The sequence below is a fragment of the Microchirus variegatus genome (genome assembly GCF_963457635.1).
Source record: "Microchirus variegatus genome assembly, chromosome: 6".
NCBI lineage: Eukaryota > Metazoa > Chordata > Actinopteri > Pleuronectiformes > Soleidae > Microchirus > Microchirus variegatus.
Window position 1 is genome coordinate 10,772,612 of NC_139807.1, and position 27,371 is coordinate 10,799,982.

Genomic DNA, 27,371 nt, shown 5'->3' on the forward strand with positions numbered 1-27,371 from the left:
AATTTCAGTCTGGTTTTATCATTTGAACCTGACACTTTGTGGTATCTTGGCTGGACCCAATCCATACTGTTTGATACCACACTTGGCCCACGCCCATAAAGTATTCCGATCAAAATTGCTGGAATGTGATTATAATGTCACAGGAAACCATCGTTTGTTTATGCGCTTGTAAGACTTCTACATAAAATATCAATGTGGGATGCAATTGACCAAGTACTAATCAATTTCTACCAACATAAAAAATGTTACGGCGCTCAAAAATAATGACAGGAAATATGATTACATCCTTAATGTTTATTATTTGATTAAATAAAGACGGATCGTTGCAAAGAAGACATGAGCATGAAAAATGAGCGTGATTTATTATTTTTTTTTATAGTGACTATATCCGTGCTAGAGCTTTTTCAAGCATCTAATCTGTTTGATTTTACTTTTCACACGTGGATGTAGCACTTCTCTAATTCCCTTTTGTGCTTTTCTTCGTGCCTTATTACTAAGCTTCTCTTGTGTCACAATAACTAGTGTTGAAGAAAATGACACCAAACTATAAATACTCTGGTAAATCATTTAATTTTTGCAGGTAAGATTAATGTTTGTACTAGATTATGTAAAAGCCCACGATCATTATTCCCTTCTATGCATCCATTATACTCAATTGGTTAGGGTTTGCAGAGCATTCAGCTACCACATAACCAAATTGTTCACAGTTTTGTTTGTCAAATTTTTGCGTTAAAGAACTGAAAATGTCACGTTTACTGTAAAAACATTGTAGAGTAAGTTTCAGAATGAAAACAATCCCAGTTTCATACTGCTAATGCTGCAATGGGCATTTGAATTAATTTTGAGGGATACAATAAGAAGATCAGCAGCAAATAAAAGCTGCTGCAGTGGTTGAGCGTAAAAAACAATGTAGTTTTACATAAAACAAACTTCTTATTTTCCCCCTCAACCTGGGTTCTGTGTTTATGAATGGGATGGCGTAAATGAATGGTTTTCACAAATGTGATTTGGAACTTGTGGCTTGGGTCAGTCACAGCTCACAAAGTATCTATTAAACCTGCTACTTGTTTGTTTGTTTTTTTCTTTCGCAATAAAAGACTCATAATGACACAAATGCAAATGCCTTGTTAAACAAGAAGTGAAGAAACGCTCATAGAAACTTGGAGAGCAAATGAAGAGAGAGTGCAGGGAAAATCAGAGGAGGGAGAAGTGATGCATGGTTGTTGTGGAGCCCTAGAAACCAGTGGTGTCCCAGTGGGTGCTCTGGCTCTATATATGGACACAGAGGAATTTGAGCCTTTTTATAGATCACAGTTGCCCATTAAGATTACATTTTAGCCACTGCTGACTGACATCACATGTCATCTACCCACATAAACATATGAGCCAGGCTGAAACACACAGGAAATCACTCTTAAAATGTAATAAGGTCAGTGAGTCAGGTATGTCATGGGGTTATAATCCATTCGAATTATCTGCACATAACATGACAGAGCTCTAGCAGTCAGGGCAGTTGTTATCATGAGCTTGCAAATAGAATGCATTCTTTTTGAGATTCAAATTTACTATCTATTGTGTTCGTCTTCCACCACACAACACACGAAGTGACAAACAAGTCAACACTTTCACCACCAGGTGTCAACTTCAGATGAAACTCCATCTCTGTTGTTCAGCTCTCATGCAAAATTGTTTACAATCTGACAGGCAGGTTTTTTTGCGCGTCTTCAAGATGCTAAACTGAACATCATTGGGGCATCTTGTTAGGATTTGTCCAATTGAGGCCCACCTCACTGGATGCAAGAGACAGAAAACAATCTTAAAAAGCTCCTCTTAGGCTGCAAGAAGCAGCATCAAATGAGTGAAGGGTCAGCGCACCGACAGTTTGAGGGAAGCCTCAGGGACATGTATAAAATTGGATCTGCCATTTTCTGAAAAATGTGCTGTTGATTTGATACTTTGCGGGTGCAGGTTTTGTTCCTGAGGACGTCTATAATAGTTGATGAAGACAAATTACTGATGCTTCCCTCTAAAGGAAAAAGAAAGGGAAAGAGAAAACAGTTCTCTGGAGAGGTCTCGCTCATCCTCATACATTCAGAGAACACTCTCCATATTGCCCACAGAGAATTAGTGCATTAACACTGAATAGTGTAAAAAAAAAAGAAAGGTTGTTAAAAGGTAATACCAGATATTTTAAGTATTCATAGATTATTTCATGGTCCCGAGACAGTTCGGGCAATGTCTGAACTTGCATCAGTCTTTCCTAAAGCTAGACATCAGAGGCAGAAACCTTGAATTTGTGATGTCACTGCCATGCAAAAGCAAGGGCTGCTGATTTGCGAGTATATCCAGATGCAGCCCTAAAGGGCAAATGTAAGTTGAAGCAATTTAGGACTCGAGGTTGATGTAGGCATGGTTTGGACTATCTAATAAATGACTGCTGCAAATGATAATGGACATATTTAAGAGAGGTTTTTTTTTTTTTTTTTCTGGTCTGCAAGGCTGTAGATTAAAATGTGTACACTGTGGAGAAGAATGTAAACCTCATATGGGAGCAAAACCGCATGTACAAAGTCAGCATCGCATTCAAAAGAAGACTTTTAACTTTACTGTCCAAGGGCAACATAATAACACAGTTTGTGGAATTCCACTTTGAAAATCACAAGCATAAAATTAGTTTGTTAGCTGTTGTGCACACTGTTGAGAAGATTGTTTTTTAAAACCTTTAAACCGATCCATTCCAGGCCAACAAGGGTTAAACTAAAAAACAGGTGATACTCAAATGATACGACAAGCTCAGAGTGAGTTTATTCTTTAATAAAAGGGATTCATATGTACACAGAGAAAATGCACATTTATCTGCTCGTGCATGACTGCGTGTTGTATAATTTTCAACAATGGCGTGTTTGAGCGAGAGTCTGTGTTGGAACATAGCGGTGGCTGACAGCCTCGTTGGCATTTTCTATGGTGATTTCCAAGAGCTTACTCTATTAGAATCACAGAGGGTTTCCATCTAGTCCGCAGCAGCCTGCATGCAAAAGAAGTGTCCCTGGAGCCTCTGTTTACTAAGCAAGTCGGATTTGCTGCACTCAAACGCAGCCAGGGTGAAGCTGAGCTACCCAGCAGCCCCCTCTCTCTCCCCCCCCCGCCCTTGACACAAACACCCCCATATACCGCACAATACACCCCATGCTTATATCCCTAACCCACCAGTCCTTGAGGCTTTCATTTTGTCCCTCATCCTCAGTCTACTTTTTTTTTTTTTTTACCAGAATGTGTTTGAAACTTTCCAGACTGCAGGCTTTTTATGTAAATCTCGTGGCACATAAACGTGAAGTCATGGTTGCAAGTCAAATCCACATCTTAAAAAAAAAAAAAAAACAGAAAAAAAAACAGAAAAAGAGGGAGAGAGAGAGAGAGACACTTCAAACAAAATTGTTTAAGTCTCACAACGACGGAATTGAAGGGTTTTTTTTTTTGTTGTTGCTTTGACAAAATGAACGAGGGACCTCAAGAGCTTGTTAATAAACATTGAACAGAACCCTTTTCTGCCCGAGTACAAATATATTTTATAAACATGTTTAAGCTATGTTTGAAGAGTCATGAGAATGAAGCGCGTGTTTTTTTTTGTTTTTTTTTCATGTGCTCTTATAGTATTCTTTACTTTTGTTTCAGACACTTTGATATCCCCGAAAACAAAAATCTCTCACAGTGGGTGAGTGAGAAATTGATAGTTGTCGAGGAAACTGCTTCACGATGATAAAGGAAACGAGCCAACAAGAGAGAAATGTGTTTATCTCGTCCACGCAGCTCTTCAGGGAAACTGATGAACTTAGTCAACAATGCAGCACTTCTGCCGATGTTTAAAAAAAACTAATGTGCTACATTTTGTTTTACGCACATATTTGTGTTTTTTTTAATAGAAGCTGTTTTATGTGTGTTACGATGTCAATTGTTCATGCAATAGAGACAAATCCCAGCACACTGGTTCAAATGAATTCAACGTATCGCAATAAACGTAATTAATCTTTTCTTTTTGGCAGCCTTGATATTTAGACTATAAGGCTGCTGCGACTCAAATGTGGCTGTGTTTTTTTAAATATTCAGGCTTCTCTTTTTGCCTCTGACGGTCTGCCTTTCCATCACATACAATATAAACAGTAAACATTAATGCACAACAGGGATGGCAGCATGCCACACATGATCGGCGACTTAAGTGACACCATTGTTTGTTTTTTTTATTATTATTATTCTTTTTTTTAGTTTCCTCGTTTCTCTTGGTGAGGAAATGCATGCAGAATTAACACAGAGCTGTTCTTTTGGTGTCCACAGTTGGCAGACTGCCACAAACCTGGCATAATAATAATATTATCGTTCTTTTTTTTTACCAAAAAAAGTCAGCTCCGAGATAGTCGGGAGTTAAGCCGACTCTGTCGTTGGCACTCGATGTTTGCATGACACTGTCAACAAGGAATTATCCGCCCCGTCTTTACGATAACCATCTGCTTGATAATTTTCTCAGTGCACACGCGAGGCTGTTTCTCTTTCTGCTTTTGTCTGTCACCAGAACACAGCTGACTCACTGACTGTCACTTCCAACTGCAGGCTCTCCAGACGTGAAATCAATACTCGCCATTTTCCTCCTGATGGACACATACTGGGGACAGACAGATTCCCCTTTACCAAGACTGCACTTGATTGAGGCCCACTTAGATTGCTAATGTGACTGATGGACTGACACAGACAGCTCTGCAGGAAGTTAGTGTGTGATCTCTGTGACAATCTTTTCCCTGACAGCAAGGAGGTGCATTTGAACAAAAGTGTGCCATTGTCTTCCACTGTTAAGCGCCCTTATGCTTTTGTGCTGCCGTTCTTTTCAGAGGTGCACATCATTTTAACGTTGTACCTTTGGTAACTTGAGCTCGACAATGAATAAGTGGACACAATAAGTTTTTTAACAGCACTGGTATTCATTAGAAAAACAATAACAAAGATTGTATTCACAAACAATTAGTTTGAGATATTAACCAAAGCATCTGGCAGTGTGGGATGAGGCCACGATTGCGATAAGCATGTCTTAAAGTTGTTTCCACACCACTTTCAAATGTCTTTGAAAAGACTTTGTGAGTATTTGCTGGAGTCACGATAATTTGTTGGGGAAAAAATACAATATTGTGGGACACTAATTTTGCATCTTTGTACACTTTGTACAATTTTCACTGGTACAACAATTTGATGTCACATTTGTTTCAGACTTCGGGGAAAAACAATCCATTTGCTAACTTTTATACGACCGTTTTATTTGTTGCCTTTGCATTGTTGCCATGTTTGTCTTTCACTCGTTCGTTTATCTGCTATGAAACACACAGAAAATGTATAATAAAGACACAAAGGTGTCAAAGTGAAGATTAACACTGCGATGAGAACAGTGAGAACAACAATTGTCATCTATCAGTCATCTATGTGCACACTCAAACTTTCCTAACTTACCTCCGGTCAAGGATAACCTTGTCTCGCCCTTGTGTTGTTTGAAGCTGCCCCTCTTGTCCAGGTATGATATTGACAGGCAATTTTCAGCTTATCTCTGACATCTGCCTCAGCTGCTGCTGCTGCTCTAAAAGTGCACAGCAAAGGTGTGTAATCTACCATTTTTAGACCACACAGATGCACACAAATATCTTTAATAATGTCATATTATGTTGTAATAAGTGAATAGTGATTGTGGAGTGTTATGGTCTTGATTGTGCTAGGTTTGAGCTAGTCTCAGCTGTCAATGACATGAAAAACTAATCTAAAACTTTAGTGGAAAATTTAAATATGAGCAAAGATCATTGAAAATGACATAAGCTGTGAATGGGCAAAGGAAAAAGGGATTTTACTTTTTTGTTTGGCACATGTACCAGAAAAGGAGAAGGCAAAGTTTATGACCTGTACAGCAGCCTGCCACCAGGGGGCTGACCATCTGGCTTTTGGACTTTTGGGAACCTGTCATGTCATCCATCTTTATATATGGTTCACAGAAGGTACGGAGAATCTTGGGAGATCTAAAACTCAAACCTCAGGCAGTAGAAAGAGGCGAAACTCAGGCATGGACAGGAAACTACGGGTGAGCAGACACAGAGTGAGGAGCACAGACTAATTGCACAAAGGGAGGCAGAGATATTGGGCGCAGGTGAAACACATTAGGGCAGGGAAAACAGTAATATGTTTTTTTTCTTTTGTTTTTTAATTTGTACTATGATCCAATTGTTGCAGTCAAGTCACAGTTGTCTCCACTCTGTGATATTATCAGTCAAAGTAGGAGAATGCACCTACCAGGAGAATCTCTAAGGTGCAAAGTGACACCCTACTGGCTGTCCCTCACTGGTAGTCGACTGGGTTTCAGTGATTATTTGAAGCAAAGACATCCAAACCCATTTGCAGCCATTAGTATTAAAGGGACACTATGTAGTATTTATGGGTTTATATAACCCAAAATCCACTTTTTCATACATATTATGTGCTCCTGCATTGTCTAGTCGATGTATAATAGTTTTTGTTTCATTTTCGTAGTGTTTCAAAAAGTCATGTAATATAACACGGTCGCGGGCCGCGGTTGCATAGCCACTGTTAGCAGCGAGACGCCATGTTTCTACCGGAGCCTGTAAGGACAAACGTGAGAGAACAAATCAAGCGTCTCTTTACTTGTAGCGGAAGTCCCGCATCCACTCTCTCCACTTCGTCTGCTACGGCCGCGGTAGCTCGCCCTCTCCCTCACCTCACGAACCTCATCTGCTGACACGGAGAAAGACGACGAGGACGACATTTGACCGGTTGCGGATACCGTAGCGCTCAGGGAAGGGAGGGGGTGAGCAGAGCAGCAGGTCTTTGTTGTAAATTTCAGCCTCTCCTCTAGATGACACTATAAACTACTTACTTCACCTTTAAGACGAATAGCATGCCAACGCATGTGACCCCCCCCCCCCCCCCCCCTCTTTAATAGGCTTCAACTTATTTTGACTGCTTTTGCTGGTTTTGTCACTCTCATCCTTGGGAAGATAGAGTTGGAGTAATGGTGGTGAGTACCTTCATTTCCCTGCAGTAAATACTGGGCTGTCTGTCGAGCAACCCTCTCTTGTACGTCCTGTGCGTCAGCCAAGTTCCTCAGTTGTGTCTTTAATAAATTTGATTTTGCCAATAAACCTGTGTCTTGCGCACTCTATAGAATTGTAACATTGTGTAGAGCCTCTTGCTCCCTGTCCATTCCCCGAAAATGTAATGTAATGACACGTCATGAAATAGCGATGGAAACTGACCTTATTGTCGTTGAAGAGATGAACATCAAACTGACTACTTCTGCTGTGTATTTTCTTTATTTTCTTATGGAGAGTTGATAATCTACACTGAATGTACACATTAAAATCTCGTGAGGTGACAGAGATGCATCTGCAACAGCAAACGGGTGCTTATGTGTTCTCTAAAACTCATGGGAACTGTCCATGAACATTAACAACATGATTGTCAGTGCTTCAAAGGGTGCACACAGGTCGATAAACATGGGCAAGACCATTTTCTTCTTTACGAGTTGGACTGGTCAAGGTTGATCGTTGCAGAATTGTGTTTTCTTCTGTTCGCAGCATTGAGACCAAGTGGCTTCTACACCCACATGTCATACAAGCTATTATCCAACTTGTATGTCATGTTGATATCACGGCTCAAAGTGCCAAATGTCAATCTTGCCCATTGGATTTTACTGTAAACAAAAACCAAGGGGAGCACAGAACACTGGGGTCATGAGAGAATAGAGGGCAAATTCTAAAGTCCTGATTATACCTATAGCTGTGCAGTTTCATTCAGTTCAATGCATGTCACAATTACTTTCATTTCCACAGTCAAATATTGAGAAGGGTAGCAAAATAACCCAATCATACTATACCAGCATCCTTGGAGTACCATGCACAGTGGTCCTGGTCCTAAAGGGTGGATTACAACACACAACAGTTCACTGACTGGTCGACAGACTCATCATTTACGTGCGATGGTAGAGAAACATGGCAATGTTTTTTTTTCCTTGCAGCTTACAGCCATCTCTCAAACAAAGCTTCTCTTCTTCTTGTGATACAAAAAAAAAAAAAAACACGCCAAGGAAAAAGACCACGTAATGCTGGATGTCCTCCATGATTGCCCTTTGTGTGGTGGTTTTTTGTCTTTGTGGAATTTATTGGCGAGCAACACTGTGCCGCGCTGGCACGATGGGCGGCTATAGTTACATGGGGATGCAGCTGCGTAAATAGGTACGTCATTTACAAATACAGCCCTCACACCCCGGCGGTAGAAACCTAAGCCAGATCGGGGTGTACCGTTCCAAACTGCACCATGGCAAGTTGAACCGCAGTGTACCAGTTGGTGGAAACAAGGCTTGTGGTATGGTTTAAATGTGGCATCTGCACTCCTAGAACACTGTGTAACTGTGTGTAATTGCAGGAGGAAATAAACAAGACCACCGCAAAGCTTTACTTTTACATTTCACCTTGCAGTTTTTATTTACTAAGCCAAGTGTCTATGACTTTCATAAACAGGGGGTAAATAAATGCACTCCTGAGCTTAATGGATGCCTAAGTAAATTTAATGATGCCTATTAAAAGGTTGCTTTATTCTTGAAAATGTTATGCACAGTTTGAATCATTTAACAATCTCCGTTCCCGTAAAACACAGATTACTCATGTATTACATCAAAATGCAAGCACTTAGGTTATATTTCCCCCCATCATTTCACTCCACCTCAAATTTAACGTTAACGATGGATCATCATTCTGCTCACTTCGGCTTTTCTTCTTCCTTGCGTGAGTGATTTTGCTCCATTGAGTGATACAATGTTAACGTATTAAGGTAAAATGAGTCCTTTTATACTCCACCTAAACAAACATTGTAAAAATGGCTGAGACTGATGATTAATCATGGTGATTTTCTCTTAACCGCTTTCTCGGCACCGCTTTGCCGTTACTTTGACTTTTCTGCTCCACCACTGGCCGTGTGGATGTGATGTGTGAAGTATATGCAAACTGTTACAATTCTCAATAGGAGAGGGATTGTTATGGCCTAAGATACAGCTGTGGTATCACTGTCATGACTGGACCAAAAGAATAGGTGAACAATTTGAAAGCTTTAGACAGTTTTCAAGAGAAAGAGCTAGAATAACAGGTTGCTGCAGGTAGAGGCTTCAAAATGGCTATTACGAGCAAATATTAGTATTTAGGCGGACTTTCCTTGGTACTTACTGAACTAATTTCAGGCAACAGTCTTGGTGTTGTCTTTAGTTATCTTTTGATATATTATACATGACTTCACAGAGTTCCTCTTGAGATTTAGACAGTCTTATATTTTTCCTCTGTCCAAGTGATCCCATACGCCCTGCATAATATTCAAGAGTTGGTCTCTGTGGACCAGGCCACTGTCAGTTTTTTTAGCAGTTTTTTTTTTTTTTTTTCTTTTTTTTTGTCGAATACGATTTACCTTCTGGGGAATGTTGATATGCTGAAAAATAGAACATACCCAATAAGATGCTTTCCAGGAATCGCAGAAAACTATGTTAAACTGTTTTTGAATATCACATCTTGATGATCAAGTTTGTTTGTTTGATTTTACTTTGTGGGTGACCTTGCTGATGCAATATCAAAAAAAAAAAAAAGTAAGCTTCAAATGAGTTAAACGTGTTACAACATGTGAAGGTGAGAGTATAAGATCTGTTTATTTTTTTTTATTTTTTTTTTACATGAAATCATTGCCTATGACATTAGGCTCCCATTCCAGTTACTTTTATGTGAGGCAGATGCCTGCTATTGTGCAAATGTAAGGGGAGGTCACAATAAATACTTGGCACTAAATAAACAGTTTAATTACTGCATACATATTAGCTGTATTTTCGAGGTATTGTAATAAAGACATTGAGAAATAATATGATTATATATGGTCTTTATAGCATTGCTAGAATTACATATCGCACACGCGTGCATGTGTTTTTACAGCTTTTTAAAGACTTAAAGTACTTTATTTAAAATTAGCCTAGTTTTACTTTAATAGTTTAAGGTCAATAATGTCTGTTTTTATGCAAGTTTTCCACACACAAAGCTAAAACCTAAACCTAAACCTAACCTAAAGCAAAACCTATTATTGTTATGTCACGTCAAGTTTGTTAAGTTTAGTCACTCATGTCTAGTCTTATTGTGCACTTCCTGTTTTATTTTGTATTCATTTTCCCTCTCGTTTCAGACCCTGACTTCCTCCCTTTGTGATTTCCCGCCATTGAGATTGTCTAACCTGCCCCTGATCGGTTTCACTTGTTTTCAGTTACCCCATATATAAATAGTAGTGCTGTCCGTTAAACGCGTTAACGTCAACCCATTTTAACGGCGTGATTTTTTTTTTATCGAACGATTAACGCTCTTTTTGGCCGAGTAAACTTTGTAGTTTTTTTTTTTCTCCGCTAGCTCCTTCAGCTCGGATTAGCTCGTTACGACAGCAACACATTAAACCACGGAACTTTGTCCACTTTTCTATTTTGATAAGAGGGTTAAAATGAGGAAAAATAATGGTACAAAAAGAAAACAAAGGGACATTTAGAATAGATAAAAATGTGCGATTAATTGCGATTAAATATTTTAATCGTTTGACAGCCTTAATAAATAGTCCTTGTCTCCCTGTGTCTTGTTGCCAGTTTGTCTTGTCCGGTCCATGTGTTAATGTCGACTAGCCAGATCTTCATGTTTCCAGGTTTTGGTTTATTGATTTTGAGATTTTGTTTGATCCTCCCTGTGAGCGCCTTTTTTGTTAAAACTTGTCATTGTTATTTGAGTCGTGCATTCGAGTCCACCAATGTCATGTCTGAAGTCCTCACAATTATGATTGAATGAAAACAACCACAGATTAGTGGAAGTGGAATGTCCTTACTCAAGACACACCATGTACAAGCAGGCACAAAGACAAAATTGTAGAAAAATATCCAAACGGGTAAAATATTTTCTATCTATGTGGAAATGTCCAAGGTAGGATTACCTTGTGTACTGTTCACTGTCAGTTTTTATGGATTAACTACAATGCCACCTAATCCAATACTTATTACAGTAGTTCAATATAAATCCGTTGTTTATTTGTTTGTTTGGTTTTTTAAAAAAAAAGTACATTTCACACAGTTTAGTCCCTTGTGTAATGTCACAATTTAAATATGGGTTAGGGTAAAATTAAGTAATTATATGCCATAAAATAAGATGTGAAAATTAATCGTGAAGGCACATGGAATTACTTACAGTTCGGTCATTAATATGCTATTTGATCACACCAGGCTGTCCTTTCTCAAACCTCAAGGTAGGAGCATGGAGAATCTCAAGAGTGCAAAAGAGATGCCTGCACGCCGCCTTTGCTATGCCATGTCTTTGACAAGGGGCATCCATAGTTTACAAGCCTTGCCTTCAATTTTACTCATCAAACAATGGTTGTGTGCACAGCCCATTCAAGGCAGGAAAAAATACAACACAACGTGACAAGAACATCAAGCATTCGGCCATCTGGGAAGGAAGAATGCCAAATAACGACTCCTCAGTGATTATGGAAGCACTATTCTTTTTTTTTCTCTCCTGTCACACCACCAAAAATAATGGAAAATAGGTGTGAGCGTTGATCTTACCATGTGCTTCTGCAGCTTTGGTCAGATCCTCTTTTCCTGTGAGCGAAACAGAAACGGTGACATACAAATTGTAACCTGTAGGGGGGGGGAGCTGCCAGTCCAAAGATGTTGATTGATTTAAAAAAAAATCTCCTCCCACTCTTAACTCACTTCGATGCAATTTATTTTCCACTTGCTTTTGTTGCCACCAGGGCCGGTCTAGTTCTTGACCTCACAAAGGGGTCGTCATTAAGATTGAAATCTTCACCACATAAATTTTTATTTGAAATCAATTCAGTGACCTTCACTGTGTAAAGGCAAACACATTTTCAAGCCCCTTGCAATTGGAGGCACTGTGTTAAACAAGTGTTGCATATCTTTATTCATCAGGCCTCTGCACGTCATATTAAAGATGTTAAAGCTTCATCGTGTTCTTTTATTTCACTTTTAAAGACACATACTACCCTATGCAAGGGGGGATTCTGATTAAAGGGTTTTTTTTTAATATTGTGAGAATGGGTGAATGCACAACTGCACAAGAATGCAGGGTAGGACTTTATTCAACAGAATGTACAGTGTAACAGCCAGGCAAACTGTTCTTGTCTCACAGAGTTGCCCCAGGCTCCATTTCACAGTAGACAGATGGAGGGGAACGTCACCACAGTGTGTACAATTGCCTTCATCAAACAACACACAAAGGAGTTATTAAGCAGTTGCTTCTTGAGAAAGAAAGAGAACCATCTAAGAAAGGAGAATCGAATTGGCTCAAATATACATCTTGAAGAGTACAAACTGTCATATTGATATCTGGCGATTGTTTCCGCTTGTGTTGTGCGCATTTGTATTATTTGGGTTTATTTTGAGCAAAAAAAGTGACAGATAAAAGTGAGCAAAGTGACACGTCTCTTCTTCTTTTGCACTACAAATCCATCTTCCCCCACTGGGTTACAGAAAGCAGGTGTGTGATGTGCACGATGCAGAGCAAAACTGCAACACACGCCTGCTGTTTCACAATATTCACCTTTAAAAAAAACAAAAAAACATAGTTTATAACAAAGCCACAGACAAGTCAGCAAGTACAACCGATTATTTCAGTGCTGTAAATGGGTCAGTCTATCTATCTATCTATCTATCTATCTATCTATCTATCTATCTATCTATCTATCTATCTATCTATCTATCTATCTATTAGTACACTTTAGAGTAGACTTTGTATTTTTTTAGCTCTCAAAATACAATAAAAAACAGAGAAGTAGTCAAATCATAAGTTTACAAAAAGACATACGTTAAATATCACAACTTAATGTCTAACCTAAACTTTACTTTAACCCTAACCCTAAAACCAAATCTTAACCCTCAAAAAGGGTCTGAGGGGGTGACAGAATGTGAGGCAAAATGTCCTTACTCCTAATTGATAAGTTGTTGGTCCTCAAAAAGACACCCATACAAGAACACACACACACACACATTTCCCATGGAACATTTGATGGGAACATGTCAACTTACAAAAACAAGGCAGTATTGGCTGTAGTCTAAACGTGTGTTGCAGATGCATGTCACTCAATGTTAGAACATTCATTAGTCTCAAGAGCTCTGTGTTTTGTGATGAATCTTGTCTCATCCTGCTAAAGCCATGCAGAAAATTATTTGACGGTCGTTTCCTCAACAAATGATGAAGAAAGTTAAATTTATATAAATATTTTAGAAAGTCCGTGTCCGGCAACAACTTACTGACATTATGAGTTCTTGTAGGTCTTAATACTTAATTGGTAACAAACCTCCAATGCTTTCCCCCTTTAATGTCAGTTCAAATAAGCCCTTTTGCTTTTTGAAAAGCCCAAAGAATGCATGAATACAAAGTAGAAAGATAAAGTATTTTTTTTTAAGGGTGAAGCTAAAATACTGTTGGTTCTTCTGAGCACAAATGTAAAGCATATAAAAAAATATTGCTCATAAGTGATACTATTCAAAGCAATAGTTTGCTACCAATGACCCTCTGGTGCCTTTATTTTTGCGCCACACATGACAGACTGTAATTAGCTTATGCAAAGGCTTTTTTCTTCTTACTACCCATTGTGCTCCAAGAAATTGTAGCCATGGATGCTGAATATTCATAATGTGAGGAAAATTTAAAGTATTTTTCCACTGAGGGTGTACTTGCACTTGTTTCTCTTGGGTCTCTACACCCTTTCTGTGAAATTCCACCTCTGTTGCCAATAAGGTAAAGGCAAATATTGAATTGTCTTCGCTCTGTCCACACCATCTTTTCTCAAGTTTTTTTCCTTCCCTTTCTCCAGAGATCCTTGACAAAGTGTGAGAGCGTGAAACAGAAAGAGAAGATGGAGGCAAAACAGAACTCGCTGTGGTAAATCTCAGCGGTTTTGGAAAGTTTCCATGGATACAAGCTCAACCTGTATAACTGGATGGAAAAGAAAGAAAAAATTGTCAAGATGTGTTCAACTCTGATATTTTTTTTTCTTTCACACAACAATTCAGCCTCAACGCTTAATACAGGTGTACAAATACGATGGGAGAGCAGCTACTGTTGTGGTCTCTTTGGACAAGTTATGTTGTTTAAGCTGAAAACATCATACAGAAACCTCAGTGTGGCATTGAAACTGAAATGATCCGTAAAATAATCTGAATGTTAATACACAGGGACCTTGGAGGAGTTTAGCTCTGCGTCCCTTTCCTTTCCATGCGCTCGCAGGGCTGTCCCTGGCTGATAAGGTAGATCATGTGAATGTTCTCTTGCTACCAATTATTTCTCTTACATGTGTGAAGAATAAGTTGTGGATTCACAGAGAAACATCAAGGTTGATTAAAGAAGGCAACAAGGATCAAACATCTATTTTGTCATATCTTAAGATATTGAAATGAAAATTTCTGGGCCGCCAGAAATGTTTCTGCGGGCCGCCATTGGCCCCCCGGGCCGCACTTTGAGAACCAATGGTGTAAAGGTTAGCTTGTAATGCTAATGTTTCATATTCTAAACAATGTTTCAGGCCATAAGTGATGTATACTTGGATACATGTTACTCATGCAAGCAATGTGAACAAACAAATTCAGTGACTCCTTCTCTGGATCCAAGGCATCAGCCAACTGAGCCTGCCTAGGGCCCCATGACCACAAGGGTGCCCCCTAGAGCATTTAATTATATTATTATTATTATTTTATTATTTGTTTATTGTTTGTGTACGGTGATGACAGTGAGTCTTTTTCACATGTTACATAGTTTTCACACTATGTAACATGCATGTAACTAGCATATGTGTTCATACTAATATGTGAATTAAGACGATCCTGTTTCTATCCTATTTTTATTGAGACCATATTTACCTCTTAGTACTGAGCCATTTTGAATACTAAGTGAAGACTCACATTCTGCTGAGATTGCTATGATTAAAGCCAATTTAAGGGTAGGAACATGTCAGGCTGACATTAGGATGATGCAAGCAACACAGCTACAAATGTGCAGAATTTCCACAGAAGCATCAGGTAATTAACTTCTCTATTATTGGTGCGGATAAAGGGCCCCAAAATCAAATGTTACTTTGGGCCGGCCCTGAAAGTGTGACCAACAGCGAGAATGAAGTAAAAGATACATTTAAGCAGTGAAACCTCCTTTCCTAGCTTAAAGGAGTCATATTATCCCCTATTTTTCCAAATCAAACTAGTTCCCTGGTGTCCTAATGAACATGTCTGTGACATGCTTTGGTCAAAATACCATAAGGATGAAGCACCACAGCAGTTCAATCACCCTGCCAAAGCAGCCCTGTTCAGAACGCTCTGATTAGTAGTATCTCTTTAGGTCCACCTTAAAAAAAGTAAAACAAAACTTAAGGGACAGGAAATGACATCAGCCACAGAGGCTACTGGGAGCTAACAGCAGTTAGCATTTGGAAAAGTGATCATTTGCAGGCTCTAGCAGGCACATTGCTGTCATATATAACATGTATCCAATGGACAGGTAAATCCTCTGAGGATGGAAGTTTGTGTAGAACTCTGTGCTGCACTGTGGAGCCAAGAATAGAACTTTTTGCGGACTTCCGGTTTTCGGATACTGTTGCCATCGCCAGCACTCTCGCGTGTTTTACGGACAAAGCGGAGCTCTGCGAGACAACAATTCCAGGAATTTAGTGCGGAAGTCAACATTGTGTGTTTTATCTCCTGTATTTAGGCTGAGGAGGACCACAAAAACGAGAAAAAAAAGAGTAATCTTTTTTCACACTTTGCCGACTGATAGGACATCCAGAGTCCCAAATATAAGGATTTAAATGACTAAAAAGTTGATTTTGTAAAATATGTCCCCTTTAAGCCAATCCTTCGTCCTCTTTGTCTGCACGTCAACGCTCTCTCACTCACTCTGGTTGCACACATACAACAGTTTTGCTCCTTTTATGACATAACTTCAGGATGTTGGAAGATTGTCACCGCTGACTGGCTTTCATGTCACGCAAATGGTCCTGCTCCAACTCAAATATTTCAACGAGAAGAAACGAAACGGAAATTCACGATTTCGGCGTTGATATCGTATGCAATCTCATCGCGCGAGAAGCCATATTCAATTTTTTATACCATCCTTCGGGGGCCATATTAAATTACTGAACACATGTCACACAAACCTCTTTAATGCAATGACTGCAGCTGCTGCTCTCTGGCAAGGGGTTTGATGTCAGATGAAGGTGATAATGACAAAAATTAGAAATTCCACGGGGTGTCCTGTGGTGTTATATTTCTTTCTTTATGTCTCTTGCAATATTAATCTGTTCCACGAAATTTGTTTGAGATAAATTGACACTTTAACCTGTTTTGGTTCAGCCAGCTTTGCAGCTCCTTCAAACAAATCTCCTTCTGAACAATAATGCAGATTCTCACCGACTCACCACAAAACATGCCTACTTTGTCTCTGTACATTGTCGTCTTCTGAAAGAGGCTCGTTTGGACACCCTCACCCTGTGGAAGATATTTCACTTTATATTCCAGTGTATTGTATCCAGTTATGCTGCATGTTTTCCGCTGTAAAGGCACTTGACACCGGCCCCCTTTTCATCACTCTAAACGCAACCTAGGCACGCACTCCTTAAAAGCGTAACTTTTTACTTTTTCTTTTCCTGACAGTCGTCACAATGCTTGACAGTGCTGACAAGTAACCTGCTCTGTGTTTTTGTTCACCCTGGCTGTGACCTGACACAAACACCCAGAAGAGACCACCCCAGAGAACATGTAAGTATTCTGTTTTATGTTATTTTCTCTTTTTTTGTTATAAGAAACCAAATCTGTCATGAGTCCTTTTTTTTGTATTTCTTTCCGAGTTTCCTTTTTGTGTTTATGAATTGTCCCTTGGGCTGCATATGGCTTGAAGGCTAAAGGTTCTCACCCCTGCTACTTTCCCTTTTTCTTCGGGGATGAGCAGTCTGACATGAAATAATGTGGAGGGACATGGTGTACAGGTGAAGACTGTTGTTTATGAAACCTTGCCAGAGGCTAAGCTTGTTAAAATGCAAAGTCGCAGCTATTTGTTGTATGAGGTGGTGGCGAGTGGATAGGGGTAATTAACTGTAACATGATCGAGTTGATGGTTTGACCTTTGCGTGCGACCATAACCCTTTATGACCCCAATAAAAAGAACCTGTTAGAATCTACTTTATGGCATTTGGAGGGAGACGCCGGAGCAGAAAAGTGACAACTTGGGTGATTTGCGATCGGGAAATCAATATGTCACACTGATGCTGCTTTACTGAACATCTTATTCATATATCATACATCTTTGTATGAGCGATTTTAGTTATTCCGATGTTTAATACGTTTCCTAGGAATCACGTGTTACCATTTCTGTTCCAAGTGTTCATAATAATACGTGGAACGACGCTTTGCCACAAGAAATATTAATACCATTTTTATACATGGGTGCTATGGAAACTGTGAACAAACCCATTATCGGGTTAATTTATTTCATCACGCCTGAGATTAGCTTTGCCCTGGCCTGTTGACACTCTCTGGAATCTCTGGGAAAAAAAAAAAAAAAGAAGAAATTTGAGCATCATCATCAATTGTATGAGTTACTGCTGATGCAGTAAAACCTCAACACTGAAACAAGGCTCGGCATAAAAGTGAACAGTGCCCCCCCTGTTGTTTTCAGGCGGATTTCTGGAGCTGTCTGGCTAATGTAAACAGCAGTGGTCCACACATACCCAGCCATTCACCTACGTCTCAGAGAAAAAGCATCTCTTCAACGCAGTGCGGCTTTAAGAGGACCGGGGCTCTTAAATCTGTGGCTTGGCTCCTCCTTCCACCATGATGTCAGTCGGAGGGAAGAGCGAGAGGGAGAGAGGTGGGCAGTATTCAGGAACGGAGTTCATACAATACTACTGAGACATCTACAGCTTAGCAGACAGATACGGTGATCCGCCTTTCCCAGCTCCTGTAAGTGATGCTGCACTGAGGCACACTTTGATCTAACTCCACTGGGGGGGGGGGGCGATGCGCTCTGCATCCCTCCATTAGTGTTTTTTGGGGGGAGCGTGCACCAACCTCGAATCACTCTAAACAAGTTATTTGAAAAATAATGTAGGTTTCAGCTTCTTTTTTTTGCTCCAGCAGATCACAATTTTTTGCGTTCTTCTTGGATGGAAGTTTTACGCACGGGTTTGAAGGCGCGTTCAAACCACATGTGTCGCGTGGGTGCCAGCGATTTTTCTTTTTCTCTCCTGGCGAAATAAAGTAGCACATTTGAGGTTAGACTGAAGGGGTTAGGGATACAAAGTTTATCAAAAAAAAAAAAACAAGCTTGGATCGATGCGTTTCTTGCCCCGTGGGATTGCGAGCCCAAGACATCCGAGGAGGAATTACAGCGTCTCCCTTTCAAAGTTGATCGCTGTATATGATTTTTTTTCTCTTTTTCTCACGAGGATGCCGATTTTTTAGCGCATGGATAAGTTTTTATAGTGGATACCGTTGTTGCTGCTCCTAACGAGGATCATCTCTCCTTTTCTCCCCTACTTCAGTTTAATTCATGGCACTTCTTTTTTGAAAATCAGTGATGCTTCTACGCGACGGTACATGCGGCTGATTTATCCTCCTGTTCGAGCGGAAAAAAGGTAAGCTTTGGTCTTATCCATCACTTCACTGTTTATATCAAAATGGTTGTTTACTTTAGAGGTTTCTCGGAGCGTGTGTGCACATGACTTCTCCCGAGTGCACACGGAAAACACAGCCGAACAATCCTTATTTATGTGCGTCGCGTAAAATCAAACCCAGAAACCGGCGAGGAGCTGAGCTATTTCTCCCATCACTGAGGAGTGAGGACAACGCTAAGCTGGGGGGCGACAAATGTAGAGAGATGGCCTACGTGGTACTTGTCTTAATGTGTGCGTTTCGATCGTGGATTTATATTTGTGTTCCGTAAAGATGTAAGTGGCGGCGGCGCCGCGAACCTGATTTAAATACAAATTATCCGCGGACACGGTGCGTCGTGGAGAAGCCGCGGTTGTCGCATTATGAATTGACGCTGAATGCACCGCGCGGTTGGTTCCCGACTCCGGGCATTAATCGCTCTAACTAAACACTGATCTTTAGATGGATGGGGCCCCCTTTCAAAGAGAATCTACCCGCGGGGACTTTAAAGCGCATGGTTCTTTTTCTCAGCAGCCTGGTCGCTGAGCTCGGTGCCAGTGTGCGCGGCATCAGTGCGCTCCTGGCTCCAAGGGTCTGCTACTGCTGCTGCTCCACACCGCGTAACCTCAGGGGCCATGAGCGTGATCACCCTTATCAACAACTGATTTCTTTGCTATTGGGGGGAGGGAAAAAAAACGCTTCAAAAAAGTCACGATTCAAAGACGTAGTTGATCAGAGGATCCGTTGCTTTTGGCTCCTGTTGTAGCACTTGCTCAATATGCAATAACTGTTGGACCCATTTTTAAGGAGTCCCTCAAGGCCAAGCTAATCATCTCAATATTTGATAGAGAATTCAATCAAATGGTAACGTGAGGCTCCCCAAGGCGAGCTGTATTTTGGCTGAGGACTGAGACACATGATGAAGCAGTGATTAAAAAGGTGCAGCCTGAGTATTTGTTTAATTTGACAACAGCAATACAATCATCTCATCGCACACATTCTGAACTCACCAGTTTACATGATGAACAATTCTGAAATATTTATTCACGCTGCACCAATATCTTAAAATGTCCCTTTGCCTCTCTGTAGATTTCAGAATACTATTTGCAGAGTGATGGGGTTTTTCAGATACACCATTTGTTCAAAAGTCTTGTCTGTCAAAAGCTGGGATCATTGCCATTTAGATGATATTATGTGACTCAAAATGTGGTGTTGTATATTAACAAGTTGTCAAAGAGTTTAACTCGTACAACATCATCATCATCATCGTCATCAAGCATGTCATGAACAACCTGACAGACCTTTTTTCACAGCCGATATTTCTCGCCATGAAATAGTTAGACAAACACAGGTTTTGCCGATAATAAATGAACGACTTAGGGTTGTGTTATTGTTCAGCGTAGGTCACATAAACATGTAGAAGCAGCTTTTTCCTCCCCTCAAATGCACATATTTTTAAAAAAGCATGCCATTTTTTTTTCACGTATTTGCTGAACATGTGTGGCTGTGTTTGTACAGCGTTGTTAAAACAACAAATCTAATGGTGGCCTTTAGACTTTTTCCACAGTTTTGTGCGCGTGTGGAATAGTTAGAGGTGTAACCTGTAGCCCAAGTGTCAGCAGTGTTGGCTCTTTGCTTTGCCTATTATCTTAAGGTGACATAAACATCTGCCTCCATGGCATAAACATCTGCTTCGCTCCAGTGCTGTGCTGTAGTAGGAGAATTATGACAAACCACTGTGAAATTTCAAAAATACACAGCACAATTGTCACTTGAACCGTGGCTACTTTAGTAGATATATAATTATTTCCCCCTGTAATATATATATATATATATATATAGACTTCTTGTTCATTTTTTCTTAATATTTATACATTCAGGCTACAGTTCATTGTTATTCATTATTATTTATTTTTTATTAATTGCAGTTTCCCTGAAAATATATTCACCTGTTTGAATCATGTCATGGTAAATTCAGAATTCAAATTCAACATGGCATGAGGCACGGGAATCATAATAAGTCTATTTAATAGTAGGAATGCATTTTTATATATGGACTGCCCTCTTGAGGTCGATGGTTACAACATTGTACATACATTTCTTTATACAGGGAGTAAGACATCCAGTCACCCAGCTACCATTTCCCCACTCAAGTCTCTCAAATCATTTAAGAAAACGATGGTAATGGAAATAATGTACACACTTATTATAACCAAAGACCACAGAGTGATGTTCAAGTCCCTGCAGGATTTGATCTTGAATATACCTCTTTATTAAATCTATTATTAACATTGTCATTGCAGACGTTCATGTCGAGCATCATTCTTTCACACGTTCTCATTGAGGTTGTGTAGTTGTTGTTGTTGCTGTTGAAGATTCCCTTGAGAAAACAAGTTTTATTTTTCCCACTGTGTGAGGAAAAATTGTTCTGGCTGTGTTGACTGAAAAGGAACTGATTGATCTTGACAGAATCCTGGTCTGTCAGGCTGTCAGTGATCCTTAAAGCTGTTAAAAGAGAGAAAGCCCAAGACAATCGACTGTATTCAATCCGACGATGCCCTCTTTAAAAATGTGGTAGATTTTTGAACTCTTAATATCCCCAAAAAAAAAGGACTCCTAATATCTTGAGTCCAGAGTTTCTCTAGAGATTTCTGGAGTAAGGTTTAGTGGTGACGAATGGTGTGTGACGCTCCTCTCACGACTCCCCTTCAGCAGATGCAAGGAAAGCATGTCCATCACGTTGTCGTGTAAAGTGATCCAGGGCCGCTGCTGTTCCTCTTCACTCTACGTCTCTCAAGAGGGGAGGCTTGAGTTTGCCTACTGGATTCAACCTGCTGTCTGGGGCTCAAAATAGCATTTCAGGAGACTAGTGAAATGTAAGCAAAGGAGACACTCTGACTGACACCTTGGATTTCAGTCTCCCTCCCTCTTACTATTTTTTTTTTCCCCCACCATCTCCAGCACAACTCCCTCTATCACCTTGTCTGTCTCCCATAGACAGATTTATAAGGAGCTTTGACTCGATCAAATATATGCCAAATTCATCATTAAAAAGAGAGGAGCCACACTAAAAAAAAGTAAACAAGTTTGTGTTGTATATCAGTACGTTTTTGTTCCTTATAAAAAATGTGTAACATCCATTTTATTAGCGTTCTAATTTTACGTAGAATGAAAAATGTGTTAATATGTATTCACTTTATACCCACACACTGCGTGTGTGTGTCCTATACACGATTTCATAGCAGTGTTGACAGAAGTTCCCATTCTGCGTCACTTGTAGCTTACTCCTGGATGTGCTTCCAATTCGAAAAATCATGCTATATACCCCCTTGATCCGGTGTAGCATTATTGTCACTTACAGCGGAAAGAAAATCTAGAATATACGCTTTGATCTGTTTTCTATTTTTTTTTTTCACTTCGGCGAATCGCATCCCCATTTAAGGATGTAATTTAAACTTCATTATGCGTCGTGTGAGCTCAGCTGTGGAGTGGCCCGGCAATCATCACAGTAAGGCGGTCGCTGCTCTCTCACTCTCTCTACCCTCAGAAAGACGCTCACTTCAAAGTGTAAAGTATGTCACACAGTCACCAATAGGATATCGCGCATCATTATTTTGACATGACGGGACAATGCTGCCTTGTGCTATGTACAGATTTAATAACCTGCAAAATGATCAATGTCAGCTACATTTTCTCCTCCGCCCAGCTGTCTTTAATGAGTCTCATGCGACTACTTTACGAAATGTGTGAAATGTAATCTTTCTTTATATGCTGCATGAATGCCTTGCAATTGTTGCTTATTCAAAACTGGCCTAATTAAATCCTTATTTTTAATCAATTCCCCCTTTGTCAGGAGGCCCAGAAGCTCTAGTGGCTATGAATGGGGTTGCCATTGCCAATTTAGAAGACCCCTGTAGTGCTGTTTAGGTCGACACATACACTTTTCCGCAGGAAAATATTGAAGATATATATATGGATGGACATACTGTGTCATAAAGTAGGAAAATATCATAATTCCCAAAGAGATATTCATGGACCCTTGTGACTGCAGGTATGGATGCATTTCCAGCACCGGCTTGTACGATCACTGTCGCACAATTTTGTCATACTTGAAAGGAAATGGACGTTTGATATGAAGGCAGCTGCCTTATGAATACGAACCAATATCTTGAGGAAAATCATATGAGGTTAATAAACACTCGTGGGGCTGGTAGACCTAAACACACAGTGGGGTATGAGCTATGAAATTATATTAGTTGTTAAATATATTGCTCGCGAATACACTTTGGGAGCCGGTAATATTATGAGAAGCAAGCATAGCTGTATGGTGGTTTTCGTCCAGATTACGCCATTGCACGCTAAAATAAATGATAAGACCGGCAATGTTTTACAGCGATAAATCTACCCAACAAATATATACTTTTATAATTACACTGCTTTAGCACTGTGATGTAAAGGGTGGGGGAAAGTAAATTAAAACCAGTGTGGTCTGGCCTTGATAGAGAGCAGCGTGATTGTACTTGAAATAATGGAAATCCATTTATTAAAGAGTTCCACGAATGGATTAAATAAACAAATAATTCAAAAATTAGAGCGAAACAGCAAGTAACTCTTGTAATAAATTAGTAAGTACCAATCGATTAGTGGAAGACAGTCAATATTTCATGACAACATATACTGGAAATGAAGGCATTGCAGAGTAGAACTCTCTCATTGTCTTTAAATGGCCTACTCTGGTTTTGGCAATCGGCGTTCTTACCCTTCAGCAAATTTGAACGATTTTGCGGAACGGCAGCGTTTAATAGACTGACGGTTAACACACGCAAACTTGTAAATTAATTATGTCCAGTGATGGCTCATTCATCTTTAGTGATATTTTATAAGTGTTTATCGCGGGCATCGTTCAGTACGAACTAAGGTGGACGCTGTTCAAATTTGTTGTGGGAGAAAAGCACATTAATCAGGACGTAATGAAGTTATGATTAAATTTCACTAATTTGATTGATGGCAGCTCTCGTGATAAATAGTCGCGCGATTGTTCTGCGCTTCCCGCCACAGTTACTTTCAACAGCGCCCTTCATTACATTCACTACATTCTGTGTATGTTTATACACGCGGGCGTTCGTACGATGTTTTGCGATCTCAATTGTTTACGTTCAGAGCAAATGAGGCTCTCCATTAACAGTGGCTGTCAAGCGTTCCAACTGCATGAGTGTGTTCGCGCGTGAAGGCACTGGTGCTTAAGGCTCAGTCGTGCTGCTTCCAAGTCAGCTGAAGTCTGGATGTGAGGTGCAGTTTATGAGGACACCGTCACAAAGTATTGACGATAAAATAAATTAAAAAAAATTCTCTGTCCCATGTTTTTCAGCCTCATCCACAGTAGTTTTTGAACAAGCTTGCATAGCTGACTATTATATGGCTATTATTAACACTGGAATCAACTGCTTTCATATTTCTCGATAAAAATATACGAAACGGTTCGTTACTGCCGTGGAAATGGATTGATGGAATACGTTAACCGCTAACCTTTATGTGTCTGCTTGTTCAGTGGATGTCGTACAAGGTTAATTGTGTAAACCCAATGTTAATTTGCTCTCGAAGACATTGGGGGGAATCTTGGCTCATCGCTAGTTAGGAGGAATAGGTCAAGTTGAAAAATTCTCCACGAGGAAAGGTAGTACTAATTACAGCAGACCTGGAATGCCATGTAATTTTGTGCACTGACACTGTGTGTTCTCTTTTTCTCTCTTTTTCTGCCTTGCATCTCGCCCCTGTGACAGAATTGCTGCAGTAAAAGTGAAGCTCCCATCCGACTCTTGAGTATGGATTTAGCAAGTCAGGCTCACGCGCTGGTGGTCTTACTCACCTGTGTGGTCTTGCTATGCCGGGCCCAGGAGAGGGACTACACGGTTAAGGAGGAGCAGCCGGAGAACGTCCGCATCGGCAACCTGCGGAAGGACCTGGACCTCAATCTGGACCCCAACATTAGGCTGTCCTCACCACTGCAGTTCAAGCCTGTGTACAAGACGGGCGATGTGCCTTTGGTGAGAGTCGAGGCCAACACGGGCGAGATCTTTACCACCAATCACAGGATCGACCGGGAGAAGCTGTGCTCGGGGGTCTTCGGCGAGAAGCGCTGCTATTATGAGATCGAGGTGGCCGTGCTGCCCGACGAGATATTCCGGCTGGTCAAGATCCGCTTCCTGATCGAGGATGTGAATGACAATGCACCCCTTTTCCAGTCCACCGTAATAAACATCTCAATCCCGGAGAACACGGCGATCAACACTCGATACCCGGTGCCCTCGGCGTTTGACCCTGATGTGGGGATCAATGGGATCCAACATTATGAACTGGTGAAGGTGAGACATCGCTTGCATCTACTTTGTGTATGAAAATGACAAGGGAATGTACTTTTTGTTATTTTTCAACAGATTAAGAACATTTACTATCACGATTGTGAGGGGATCTGGTTTAGGCTACAGGACTGGACGTATTGTTCAAATTGGAGTCAGTTGTCTGATTATTCAAGTGGAGCTTTTTTTATGTATTTATTTGTTTATCTCTATTTAAAACACACTACACAACCCAAATACAGCAACTGCAGTTTAAATATAATATACGTATACTACAATGTCTTCTTCTTTCAAGACAGAGGTTTTCTTTCTCTCAAGAGCAAAATTCATCGTTTAAAACAACCCCAATTTTTTTTATTTGATCTGCTAAAGTGGTAGCTGTCATTGTATAATAAATAGTTAAAAGCACCCATGTATCCAAAGCTTCCCATGCAACGCCTCTTAAACACTCACTCCACTAAAAGTGAAGTTAATAAGAGGCTATTACTGTATGTCTACAATATCACATCTAAATAAAAACCCATCTTGTGCAAATTAATTTAGCCCAATGGTGAGTGAGTGAGTGAGTGAGTGAGTGAGTAGATGATATTGATTTAAAAGCTATGGACCTGAAGTCTTGTAATAATGGAACAAGCCTCCTATTGGTAGCATCTTGAGCACAGCTAACTATTACACGCCTATATTTAATCAGTATATTTGTATTTCAAGCACATTGCTGTGGGTGCAGCGTGTAACCTGTTTCATCAGGTATGAATAGTCATTTTTTTTTAGGATCTTCGTGGTTTTTAGGTTTTCTGGATAATTACTTCATGCTGTCTTGCGATGGTGCTGTTAATTTTGACTCTGCACTGGAAATATGGCCTACTTTTTTTTTTGTTAAAGTGGAATATTACTTAAAGTTACATTGTTATAGGCCGGCTATTAATATTTCCCTGTCTTCCATTTCATTACGAAAAAAAAAAAGGGTGTGAAAAGGGAAAGTTTTCACACTAGCTACAGGAAATACCAGTGAAAAGTGCAGACGCAGCATCGTGTTGAATGTCCATTTGCAGCAACAGGTTATATGTGCTGAACACAGTAATGTGAATGAATACGCTTCTCCATATCACGCTAATTGTAGAACTTGGGCTGATGCACCATTAAACCGATGTGCACTATATTGTGATGCCTAATGAATTCGTCCATAAACTCGGAAACGTAGGATAATGTCATGCGTTGGTCATTAATAGTCGAGACAAAACCCCGAGCTTTGTGGACAGATTAATAGAGGCCTTTCAAACGGTGCGTAATTAAAGTGAGAAATGCAAATAGTAAATATTTAAAGAGAAGATATTAGATTTGAAAGTGTGGCGCAAAAGACAAGTCTACCGTGGCGTTGTAGAGAAATAAAATCACACTTGCTCTTCTTCACACGTATGTTAGAAAATAGTGGCTGGCCAGTGTATGAAAAATGTGACCAAATTGGTATACATTTTAGTTAAACAAGTGGTTTGATACCAAAGCGTTTACTTTTATATTCTGTTCAACTACTGGCGAACAGTGACATTCAGCTGCTTTGGTCCCCACTACAGTGTGTGTGTGTGTGTGTGTGGCACGGCTTCTCCAGGGTATACACACTTATAAACCCTAACCCATATGATTTAGTGGGGATCAAAGCAGGCGAACCTCACCTCTCCACATGTCAGAGATCAAAAGTCTGTCAGTAACACTGCATCGATGATTCTTATGAATTCCAAACATGTCCTGTACTATCACATATAGTACAGTATTAAAATGAATCACTTGTAGGTCCACTTGCAGCACAGTTTCTCTCTGTTACTAACTGGCTGTAAGTGTTAAAAAGTTCGAGAAAAACAACATCAGCAACCATGGTGCAAACATAAGGACTGGCTTGTCTTATTGTTATATAAAAAAAATAAAAAAAACCTACAGCAAGGCTACATATAGCTAATACGCTATAACCACATTATGTTTGGTACTGGTGCGGTTGCATTCATATTCTGCCCAAACACTGACAAACAGCAAATGTTGAGCTGCTTTGGTTCCCACTAAAGCGTATACACATGTATGTGTTTGACTCCCCCAGTGGATACACCCCCCCAGCTTTCAGAGCAGAGAAGGTTGCTGAATTTTACATGATTTGAAAACACATTTTTAAACAGTTAATCATTCAAATTCGGCGAAAGGTGGTTAGTAATGCATTTTCCTGTGGGGTGACAAAGTCAGAAGAGATATTTACACGCACTTTAACATGGGCTTGTAAT

General features: G+C 40.0%; 1 protein-coding gene across 1 annotated transcript in view; it reads left to right on the plus strand.

The window, feature by feature from the left end:
- Window positions 1–24,573: 24,573 nt before the first annotated feature.
- The window catches only part of pcdh11 (protocadherin 11), a gene marked incomplete at both ends in the record, with an annotated part of 119,804 nt that continues 117,006 nt past the window's right edge, over window positions 24,574–27,371 (plus strand). Inside the window, one exon of the mRNA XM_083891153.1 lies at window positions 24,574–25,113. Within this exon, the coding sequence (XP_083747279.1) occupies window positions 24,574–25,113 (540 nt within the window). The remainder of the gene's footprint in view (window positions 25,114–27,371) is intronic.